Raw genomic sequence first — 12231 nt, 5'->3', positions numbered from 1 at the left:
CTTTCTGTTAAGGATTGTTTTTGCTATTTGGGGTCTTTTTTGGTTCCATATGAATTTTTGGTTGCTTCTTCTATGTCCTTGAAGAATGAGATTGGAATATTGATAGGTATCACATCGAATTTGTAGATAGCCTTGGGAAGTATTGCACTTTTCACGATGTTGACCTTTCCAATCCAGGAGCATGGGAGGTCTTTCCACTTTCTAAGTTCTCAAACTTATCATAAAGGTTTGAGAAGTATTCCCTTATAATGTCCTGAATCTTGGTTGTTTTTGTGGTGATGTTTCCATTCTCATCTCTGAGTTTGTTTATTTGGGTATGTTCTCTTCTTTTTCTGAGAAGATTTGCTAAGGGTCTGTCAATTTTGATATTTTTTTTAAGAACCAGCTCTTTGTTTTGTTGATTCTTTTTGTGGTGATTTTGGGTTCTAATTCATTTAATTCTGATGTAATTTTAATTATTTCTTTCTGTCTATTGGGTTGGGTTTAGCTTGTTGCTCTTTTTCAAGGAGCATAAGGTGCTTCATTAAATTACTGGTTTCAAATCTCTCCAATTTGTTGATGTAGAAACTCAGAGCTATAAACTTGCCTCTCAGTACTGCTGTGTTCCAGAGGAGCTGGTAATTTATGTGTTCATTTTTGTTGAATATCATGAACATTTGAATTACCTTTCTAATCTTTTTCATGACCCACTGGTGATTCAACAGTGTGTTGTTCAGCCTCCATGTAATATGGGACTTACTTTGGTGGCTTTTGGTGTTGAGTTCTAATTTTATTCCCTTGTGGTCTGAGAGAATGCAGGGCATTCAATGTTTTTGAATTTAGGCAAGTTTACTTTGTGACCTAAAATGGTCTATTTTGGAAAATGGTTGAGAAAAGCCATTCTGATGCTGCTGGGTGAAATATTCAGTACATGTCGGTTAAATCTAGTTGATCTATGCAGTTGTTTAGATCTGTGGTTTCTCTGTTGAGTTTTTGCTGAGTTGGTCTAAATAGTGGAGATAGTATTATGTTAAAGTCCCCAACAATTAATGTCTTTGGATCTATGTGAGATTTGAGGAAGAGTAGTGTTTCTTGGATAAATTTGGATTCTCTGTTACTTGGTGAATAGATATTCAGAATTGTAATATCCCCCTGAAGGAGAGATCCCTTAATTAGTATGTAATGACCTTCTTTATCTCTTCTTGCTAATTTTAATTTGAAGTCTTTTTTAACTGATATTAGGATTGCAAATGGGGGCCATTTGCTTGGTAGTTTTTATTCCAGCCTTTCACTTTCAAAATATGTTTGTTCTTATGGGCAAGGCAGCACATAGAAGGATCTTGCTTTCTAATCCAACTAGACAGTCTGTATCACTTAAATGGAGAGTTAAATCCATTAATGTTGAGTTAAATCCATTAATGTTGAGAGTTAGGACTAAGAGGTGTTTAGTAGTTCCTGCCATGTTATCCACCTTCTTGGGTTCTTCCTTTGGTTCTTTGATTCTCAGTTTGGGTGCAGTTTCTTGCCTTTATTGTGGTCTTGTTGGTTTTCTATGTGTAGGACATCTCTAAATATCTTTTGTAGGGCTGGTTTGGTGAGATATATTGTTTCAGTTTTTCTTTGCTATGGAAGGTTTTTATTTGACCTTTGGTTATGAAGGAGAGTTTAGCTGGGTACAGTATTCTTGGTTAATAGTTGTTTGTCTTTAGGGCGTGGCATATATCATTCCAGGCTCTTCTTGCTTTAATTGTCTCTGCTGAGAAATCTGAGGTTATTCTAATTGGTTTCCCTTTATAGATGATTGATCTTTTCTCCTTGACATCTTTAAGGATCCTTTCCTTGGTCTGAATGATTCCTGTGCAGATTATAATGTGAAGGTGAGATGGTCTGGTCTGGTCTGGGGGTTAAAAGCTTCTTGTATCTGAATAGGCCTATCTTTTTACATGTTTGGGAAGTTTTATGCAAGGATCCTGTTAAATAAATTTCCTAGACCATTAACTTCTGTCTCTAGGTGCTCCTCTACACCCATTATCCTCAGATTAGGCCTTCTGATGGTGTCTTCGAGATGTTGAATAGATCTATCATATTTCTTGGATTTGTCTTGGATAGTTATGTGTTCTTTCTCTATAATATCTAGGCTGTCTTCAATCCCAGAGATTCGATCTTCTGCATGGTTTAACATACTGTCAAGACTTTCTACTTTTTATTTCCTTTCCTTCTAGTTGGTCAGCTTTGATGGCTTTAAATTCTTCTTCTTCTTTTTTTTTGGGGGGGGGGGGCGGTCTAGTCATGGGGCCTGAACTCCGGGTCTGGGCACTGTCCCTCAGCTCTTTAGCTCAAGGCTAGTGCTCTACCTCTTGAGCCACAGCACCACTTCCGGCTTTTTTCTTTTTGCTTATGTGGTGCTGAGGAATAGAACCCAGGGCCTCAGAGGCATGCAAGGCAAGCGCTCTACCACTGAGCCATCTTCCCAGCCCCGGCTTTAAATTCTTTTTTTTTTTAATTTAATTTAATTTTATTTGTGAACATACTGTACAGAGGGGTTACAATTGCATGGGCAGGATACCGGTTTTAAATTCTTTGTTGGAGCTCTTAGATCTTGTATGAACTTCTTTACTTCCTTAATTTGGTGTTCAGTGTTTATTCTCAAATCACTTAGTTGATTAGTTATGGTTTCCTTGGACTCCCTTTCCTTCTGATGGGCTCCATTCAGCATTCCCTTTGTGGTCTCCCTGGATTCCTTCACCTCTCTGTTTATGGATTCCATGAATGCCTCTATTGATCTTTGTTTATTCTCTTCCTGCTCACACAATTCCTGTATTACTTACTCTTTGATTAGCTTCCTAATGCTCACACAATCTCTTTGACTGTTCTCAGCCTGATCATGCAATTCCTGTCTTTCTCTTTGACTGGTCTCAGCTTTCTCATGCGATTTCTGTATTTCTCTTTGACTGTTCTCACCTGCCCATGCAATTCCTGTATTAATCTTTGAGTAGCTTCCTCATGCTCACAAGATTCCTGTATTAATCTTTGGTTTGCCTCCTCTTGCTCCCTTTCATGCTCACACTGAGTCCTTTGCAGGTTTTCAATCTTTTCATTCACCATATTTACCAGTAGTATTTGTAGAGCTTTTTGGGAACTCTCCTCTAGATTATTCATTAACTGTTCTGTCACCTGATTATCACGAGTGGGAGTTGAGATACCCAGACTTCCATTTTTCTTGTATTTCTCCAGCTTGTTATGTCAATTTGGTATGAAAGTAACACCAATTTTGTGCTAGAACACTATTTTAGGCAAGCATCAACCAGAGTTCTGTAGTTGCACAGTCAAAATGGGTGCAGATACAATCTAGTTCAACAGATACAATCTATTGGACCTCAAACATCTATGGATTAATGGGCTAAGAATATCAAAGAGGAATTCAGCAGACCAGAAATTAATAGGTTTAGGGAAACTTGTGGGGAAAAATAGGATTTGAGGGATGTGGAGAGGTAAAAGGAAGAGTGAATTTAACCAAGTCCTAATCTCAGAGAGGAAATGGATAGAACAGAATGAAGGGAGAGACGTTAAGAAACAAGAAAAACATTAAAAAAAACCAAAAATTTAAATTAAAAAATGGAACTTAAAAATTATGTAAGTATAAAGAAATGATATTGAAAGAAGAAAAGGATAAGAGGAGAGAGATAAAAAGGCAATATAAAAAAAAACAAAAAATTTTGGGGGCTGGGAAGTTGGCTCAGTGGTAGAGCGCTTGCCTTGCATGCTTGAGGCCCTGGGTTCAATTCCTCAGCACCACATAAGCAAAAAGAAAAACCTGGAAGTGGTGCTGTAACTCAAGTGGTAGAGCACTAGCCTTGAGCTGAAGAGCTGAAGGACAGTGCCTAGGCCCAGAGTTCAGGCCCCACGACCGGACCCCCCAAAAAAAAAACAAAAACATATTTTTAAAAATGGAATACTTAAAAGTTATAGAGGTATAAAGAAATAATACTACTATTAAAGAAGTTAAGCCTAAGAGGTTGTGAGTTGAATAATAAACTTCTTAATTAAGTATGTACACAATGAGGGATAAGATCTAATAATCGACAATGGGTATCTGGGGATGAGCAGAACAGCAATTAAGTCACACAAAAAAGAAAAGGGGAAACACATACACACACACACACACACACACACACCTAAAATAAGAATTATGAAGAAGGGCTGGGAAGGTGGCCCAGTGGTAGAGCTCTTGCCTTGCATGCATAAGGCCCTGGGTTCGATTCCTCAGCACCACATAAGCAAAAAGAAAAAAGCCAGAAGTGGCGCTGTGGCTCAAGTGATAGAGCACTAGCCTTGAGCTGAAGAGCTGAGGGACAGCGCCCAAGCCCACAGTTCAGGCCCCATGACTGGACCCCCACCCAAAAAAAAGAATTATGAAAGAAAAAAATAGAAAACATTTAAAAAAATTTTAAACAAATTAGGTAGAAAAAAGAGTTCTTTGATTTTTTTTGGGGGGGGGGCGGTAGATCTTGTATCTCCCCTGTGTCTGTAACCAGTCTTTTGGTGGAGTCTCTGGTCTGCTTGTGGTGTTTGGTTTTCCTGTGGCTTGATTGGTTTCTTATGTCAGTTTGTTTGAGCAGTCAGAAAGAAGCTCTACCTTCCCAGGACTTTTTGATACTCCTCCCAGGCTAGTTCAGTGGGAGAAAGATCTGCTTTGAGTATCACAAAAGAGCAGAAATCTTTATCCTCTAGTTTGGAGTTGCTGTGATGAGGCTAGGTTCCAGGTAGAGTTGAGGCCTATCAACAATCAGTAGCTTTTCCCTGAGGGGCTAGCTCCTGAGACACACACAGAGCCCAGCCTGGAGCCATTTTTAGGATTTACATTTACTGAGTTTCAGTTGTTTGACTTTTACCCCTCCTGCTGACTAGGCTGCAATAGGGAGGGGTAGCCTCTGTTTACCCAATGAAGAAAGTCACTCTTCTGGTGGCAGAGTTTTCTCTACCTGAGAAGGGTGACTTTCCTGTAGGTGGAGCTGAGCCCCGCAGGTCAGGTCAGGTTTATGTGACCTGTGCAATGGCTCCTATTGTTTTCTTCCAAGGCTGAGTTGGTGCTAGGTGCTCCAGCTGGGCCTTTGCCAGAATCAAAGATGGAGATCTTCTCCTGTGGTGGGGGAGGGAGCTGCCCCATGAGAATGGGTGAGGATGTCTTGAGGGTACTCATGCAAGCCTCTTGGTTCCTGGGCCGTCCCTGATCTGTGATCAGCAGGATGAAGATTTCTGCTCCTTGTCAGTTCTTGCTGGTGGTGAGTAGAATCCGCTAGCACACGGAGTTTGTCACCTTTGTCGGTCTCTCTGTTGATGTGGTGGCTGTGGCCGTTGCTGGGGCAGACATCAGCAAGTGCTCAGATCTATCTCCATGACCAAGCTGCCTGGATTTTCCCTCTCTGGCCAAACTCTCGGTACTGTGATGGCACACTTGGTGTGATTCTCTCGCCTAGGACTGTTCACTGGAACACAAAAACTGCTTTCTATGTGAGAGCTTGTTTGGCCGCCAGCTTCTCCTCCGCCATCTTCCTCTGCGTACCCCACCTCCCCCAGTTACTCTTTCTATATATGTCCACTGTCTGTTGGTGCTATAGAAGTCTCTAAACTGCTCTATATGTCATATTCTTTACATGTAAAATGAGTTTAGATAATTTTCTGTATGATTTTTATGAAGTACGGTTAATACAGATAATGTTAACTAAAATATAATTTGAATCAGCCTCTTTAATGATAGGTATTACTCATATTATTATAGAAATAGATCCATGGAAAACAAGCCAGTTTTTCTGTTTTTCTTTTCTTTTTCTTTCTTTCTTTTTTTTTTTTTTGTCAGTTGTGGGGCTTGAACTCTGGGCCTGGGCGCTGTCCCTCAGCATTTCAGCTCAAGGCTAGCACTTTACCACTTGAGCTACAGTGCCACTTCTGGTTTTCTGGTGGTTAATTGGAGATAAGAGTCTCATGGCCTTTCCTGCTGGGCTGGCTTTGAACCTCGATCCTCAGATCTCAGCCGTAAGTACAGGCTTGAGCCACTGGAGCCCAGCTCAGTTTTTCTTTTCTAGTTCACACTTGCTCAAAAGTTACTAGCAAATTATCAAAATTTAATAACCAACAATTCTTGTTGGGTATGTAACCATATTTGCTAACCACTAGGGGTCAGGATCTTCATGGGCAGTTAATACCCTCAAAAGTGATACCTGTGTGTGCTATTTTGGCTTTGGAATCGGTGGTTATCAGGCTTTTTCTGTTGTGCTCTGTGGTGTGGAAATGAATACAATATTGAGATTTTGTTGTCATTCTGAAAGGCAGCTGGTGGCTCCTATAATCTCAGGAGGCTGAGATCTGAGGATTATGGTTTGAAGCCAGCCTTGACAGGAAAGTCCATGAGATTCTTATCTCCAATTAAACAGTAAAATGTTGAAAGTGGAGCTGTGGTTCAAGTGGAAGAGCACTAACCTTGAACAAAAAAACTCAGCAAGCACAAAGGCACTGGCTTCAAGCCCTAGGACTATGCACCCCAAAAAAGTGAACATATGAAGGAGAGCACATGGTCATTCATGGGTCCTTGAAATACATCACCCTTTCCACATGGATACATAATGGGTTTAATATAGTATAGTGAATACACATGTGGTCTTTTCCCCTCTAGGTGGCTCTCTGGGTCTGTATAGGTACACACTATTGAGAACTGTGTGCTGCTCATTTTACCTCTGGTTGAGGCACAACGGGTTACATTTTAATTAAACAATAAGACTCATGAAAATATAACACCAGTTATTCAATTTAATATACATCTTAGAATGGAAATAATAGCAAAGCAAATTAGAACCAATACTCATTTCTTACATCCCCATGCCCACAATTGTGGGATGGAGAAGAAACAGACAAGAACTTGTAAATGTATAGCATTGAGATTATGTGTAGTAGGTAAAGGCTTGTTAGAGTTCTGTTATCTATTTCATTTTCGAGGATGCAGTAATTTATAAGTATTTGGGACCTTTAATTTTCAATTGAAAATGTGGTTTGGAAGGAAATAAAAATTACCTATGAGAGTGCTCAAGTACAAGGGGAAAGAATCTTAGAGTTTACCAGTATTTGTCAGTGTTCTTTTTTTATTCCTAATCTTTTTTATATTTCATCTCTCAATACTATCACATGGCAGAATAGGATTTGAACATAAAAATTTGGAGAAGAAACACAATTTGGTCCATAGCATAATTCAGTAGTTTCCTTGCCCATGTTTTTAGCCCATTACTCTTCTGAGCTCCAAACCAAGTATTCTCCTGGCTTTTGTGATAGACTCCCCTTGAACCAACCTATTCTTTTTACTCCTTATCTTCTTGAAACTACTTCCTGTTTTTCAAGCTAGCCCTCAGAGTCTTTGACCTATTCTACTCCTTCTCACTCTGAATTCATTCCATAGTTACCAGTTCCTATCTAGCTTTGAGAGGAGACATTTAGAGAAAGGACTGACTTGGCTATAGTTGACTCTTCCTCACAACCTGTTTGGTTGCATTGCAGTGAGATTTCTAACTTAGGTCCATTCACACTGGCTTCCTTATTCTGCTTCCATCTCAGGGTATATGAACATGTAATAACTTTCTATTCTAATTTACTTTATTATTTCCTTTTTCACATTTGTGCTGAATAATCTTATGTATTGGTGGACTTTGTAGTTTGATTATGCTGCTAAAAACATATGGTGAGAGAAAATTTTGAACCCTACTCAGGAAAATAAACCTCAAGACTTGAATGGTGAGTCAGTATTGGACAAACAGATGTCCACATCACTTCAACACTCCTTTAAGACTTAGCCATACACAGGAAGTTAACCAGTATGTTTAAGGATATAAATAGTGCGTGGTTAAAGTTTAAAATGATAACATTAGAATATTATATGGTAGTGGTATGTATGTAGCCAACATAGAAATCTTTTTCTTTGAATTGTCTGAGGTAGGAAAGTCAGATTATCTCTTTATATTTGAACCATTCTCTTTCAATGTTGCAATATATTAACTAATGGAATCAGGAAAAATAGCTTTTGCAGTTGGTTAAGAAGTTGTCCTTTGAATTATTTTTGGTTTGACTTGACATAATAATTTCTTCTGCTTGGGGATGAAAATGAAAAACCCATACTAAGGAAATATGAAATAGAATATATGCATAATGTGGTGGCTAATGCTCTTGATCTTAGGAATTTATGACTGGACTCTAGCTCTTTTATATCTGAGTCATGGTGAGGTTAACTTAAGATTGCTGGAAATGAATGGTTACCATTTAACTCTCTCCCACTTTATTCCATAGGTTCATGGACTGTATCGCACAACAGGTGCTAGTTTTGAGAAGGCTCAACAAGAGTTTGCAACAGGCGTGATGTCCAACAAGACTGTCCAGACAGCAGCTGCAAATGCCGCTTCAACTGCAGCAACCAGTGCCGCCCAAAGTGCTTTCAAGGGTAACCAGATTTAGAGACCCTCCCAATACACACTGTTACCTTTTGACTGTACTTTTTTCTCCAGTTACTGTATTCTACAAATATTTTTTTGTTGGAAACACACGGTTCACACAGCATGGGTATTTCCTGTTCACATGTGCATGGGCTAAAACCAGAAAAATTTCCTTGTCTTATTACTTTTACCTAATAGTTTATTAATATTTCAGTGCCCTGTGCAGACAAAATATTACATGCTAAATATTCTCCATATTCTTGGGGGATGATGCTCAGCAGATCACTTCAGTGGTGACACACTGAAACTAATATGTGACTTATGATTGAAAAAGCACTTAATACTGCTATAGTTCTTTCAAGAATCTGTAGAGATAAAGATTACACATTGGAACAGCAAAACTATACTCATTCTTTTCTCCTTATTTATCTTAAAAGAAATAGGCCAGCAGAGACTTAATGAATTTTTAAATTGGCTTGCTTTTTATCGGTTCAGTTACCAATGAAGAGCCTGTGTGCTTCATAGTAGATAATGTATATTTTAACTTTTTTTTTTTGAGTAGTTGACATTTTGATAACAATCTCTGATCTTGCATGGACACCAAGTTTCTTAAATGAAAGAATTAGTATTTTTGGGTCCTGTACTGCTTATAGTGATAGAAATCAGGATTTGTTTATGGAATCATAGAAATGATTTTCTATAATAGTTTCTTTTAAATAAAAATTTATTGGGGTATAAAGACTTTAATATAATATGCAGTGCATTATCCAAAAGAGACGGCAGTTAATCATTGTAACAGAATGTAGTAATAATAGCTCCTTTAATTTTATTATAGCTTAATTTTCAGTATTCATATAGTAAAATTTACTGTATGGACACTTTAATATAGTCTTGTGATTACACTTTATTTGAACTGAGATTGTGTTTGGCAGCTTATTTTGGGGTGTGCGTGTGTGCGTGTGTGTGTGTGTGTGTGTGTGTGTGTGTATTGTGTATGTGTATGCATGTGTGTAATTTTTGACAGAGGTATTAAAGGCTAGCCTAACCATTGTCCAAAAAGAACATACAGTATTTAAGGGATTTTTCTTTTACCCTTTCACTTTAAGTTGCATTAAAAATAAAATACCCTAGCATTTCTAATATACTTGAATCTTTAATGCACCGAAGTCTTTCACTTTTTGAGATGGACTGAATACATTAAAAATTTTTAGCAATAGAAAACACAAAACATTGCACCAAGCAAGAAATTACAAATATAACTAAATGCATTAATTATGAACATGATCACATTGAAATTGTTATATGCAGCACAGACTTTAATTCTTATGTTTAATTCTTATGTTCAAGTTTTGAATAATTTTTAATACTGATTAAATGACTCAAAACACTATTATGTTTTTTAAATTTCCTTAGGAAGTTTTAGATTGCAGAACAACAGGCAGTGATTTATTCAACTTGATTTAAGAGAGGATGGTCTATTAGATGATATTTGAGACTGAGAGTCCTTTCTTAAAACAATCAAATGGCATAAGTGATTAAATTTTTTTATTCTTCTCAAAAGTAGGTTTCATACTGGGATGGCATCCATTTTGTTATTTCTGAGACTTCACTAGGTGATGCAGCTCCTTCCAGATTCTGTTTACATGTAAGTTTTGGGGGAGACTTTGTTGAATAATATAGTTGTAAGATATTTTTCTTTTCTTCTGAAGAAAATAGGACTCAGAGTAGACTTGAAAGCTGTTTTTAGAAATACTCTGATGGATGAGATTCTCCATCTGCTTTCTCAACCAACTCCCCAGTTCTAAAGTCCTAGTGAAAATCTGTTTCGTTCATATGCTTTATTGAGTATGGACTTTAAACACACGTCAGACATTCACCTTAGAGCAGGTGAAGAGCACTTACACTCTGCATTCATTTATATTTCAAGTGTATTTTTGCTTTTCTTTAAACTACAAATAAAATGTATGTCAGCAACTTTTGGAAAATATTAATAACTTTCCTTCAGAATTGAAATGTTGCTATTATGTAGAAATTCTCAAAGGCGGTGGTGAAGAATAATTGAACTGATGGTTATTTTTTTCCTAAAGCCAGTTATTTGATTAAAATCCAGTTATTTGGGTTGATACAAATTTACAAAGAGAAAATTGGAGGCTTTGAAAATATAAAAGATCATTAAAATGGGGGCAATGCCTATAGCTTGGTCAGGTATAAAAACAGCTTTAAATTCTTATATTCACTACTCTCTGAACAATAATGAACTCATCGAAATATTGGCATTTGTTTTATATTCAATAGTAAAATGAGCCACTATCACAGCCATGAAATGACCTTCATAGAGCTCCTGCCTGTGTCGCCTTTCAGGTGGCGATGTTAAGTCATGGCTATTTTACTTCAAGCGAGGGTTTGAACATTAGAAAGGCATTGCTGAGTGATTTGTAATTAGTGACGTGGATTATTTATCTAGGCTGTGTGTATATTTTGTTGGTGATTAATTCTGTGCTGCCACCGCGGTGACTCACAGTTCTGTATAATGCCCTCCATCTGTCCTCTAATGTTGCATGTCCTCGGTGGTTTGGAAGTTTTGTATATTTATTGTATTGATGCAGAGTGTCATAAAATAAAATGCTGTTTACTGGATTTTTGTTTGCATAATTTAAATATTAGTAATTTAGAAAGCCATTATGCTGTAAATATAGAGAAAATTCACATTTTATCTTTAAAAATCTATAACTTTGTTATGTGCTCAATAGAATAAATAATGAAAACTCTTAACACAAGATGACTATTGAGTTAGACTGCTGTAGGAATTGAACACGAGCTTCACCCGTATTAAATAGTTTCACTACCTTAAGGGCAAAATACACAGACTATGTAGAAGATGGTCAGGTTCATGGTCTAGACGTTTTCTTGAATAAAATGGGTGCCTCTGTACCAGCATTGTATTAATTTAATATTACCTGTGTTCTGTTTCCTAACCTTGGTTTCCTGTTGCTGTTGAAAGTACTGTTTCTGTAATAGGTTTTTTTTAACTTGGTTAGCTTTGAAGATGTAAAAGTATAATCTAAAATTGTGTTCATGGTCAGTCATAATTTGAGAAACTACATATTGAATTAAAATAAGGACAGTATTTTAGTACTTATTACTTTTGTTTTTCTGAAAACACTGATACTGACACACTTCTATATACAGAATTTGTTACATTTTGGGGCCTTTCTCCCTGATATGTACATTAAAATTATGGCCATCATACATTTCAGCCATTGTCTTCTTAAGGAAAATAATTTAGAAGGATTTGTTGATTTCATAGGATTGAGCCTATTGGAGATCTCACTTTAATAGATTATCAAGTGCTACAGTATAAATTTAGAGTAGAATAATATGTTTTAAAGTATTAGAGTTGTGTTGAAAATTTTTTATATTAAGCTAAAATTTTTTTCCACCCACAGTAGCCGACTATTTTGGAAAATGAAATATTTCCAATAGAATTTAAGAGCATGCCAACATCATTAACACTGGTTAATATTTGAAAACCAATGAATGTCAAGATTAACTTAGAAAAGGAATATCCAAATAGCTTTCTGTTGCAGTTGAGGCCCTACTGCTCTTTATTGTGTCCTTGTATCATCATCCTTTGTCCCTCCCTTACTTACCTTCAATTAACTTCCAATACTTTTTTGCGGGAAGGGGATCAGTTGTGGAGTTTGACTTCAGGTCTTAGGCACTGTCCCTGAGCTTTTGTGCTCAAGGCTTGGGTCCTACCACTTTGAGGCACAGCTCCACTTGT

General features: G+C 37.2%; 1 protein-coding gene across 4 annotated transcripts in view; it reads left to right on the top strand.

The window, feature by feature from the left end:
- Positions 1–9331, top strand: part of Scamp1 (secretory carrier membrane protein 1) — an 86400-nt gene extending 77069 nt beyond the window's left edge. For 2 of the 4 annotated variants that reach the window (XM_013015929.1, XM_013015932.1), the window contains one exon: positions 8305–9331. In XM_013015929.1, the coding sequence (XP_012871383.1) occupies positions 8305–8469 (165 nt within the window). In that variant the 3' untranslated portion in view covers positions 8470–9331. The remainder of the gene's footprint in view (positions 1–8304) is intronic. The other 2 variants (XM_013015930.1, XM_013015931.1) reach the window with 2 other exon arrangements.
- The last annotated feature ends 2900 nt before the right edge of the window (positions 9332–12231 follow it).

The sequence above is a fragment of the Dipodomys ordii genome, unplaced genomic scaffold, assembly GCF_000151885.1.
Source record: "Dipodomys ordii isolate 6190 unplaced genomic scaffold, Dord_2.0 Scaffold28, whole genome shotgun sequence".
Taxonomy (NCBI): Eukaryota; Metazoa; Chordata; class Mammalia; order Rodentia; family Heteromyidae; genus Dipodomys; species Dipodomys ordii.
The sequence above is the reverse complement of the archived record's forward strand: the minus strand, read 5'-3'. Positions and strand labels throughout refer to the sequence as shown.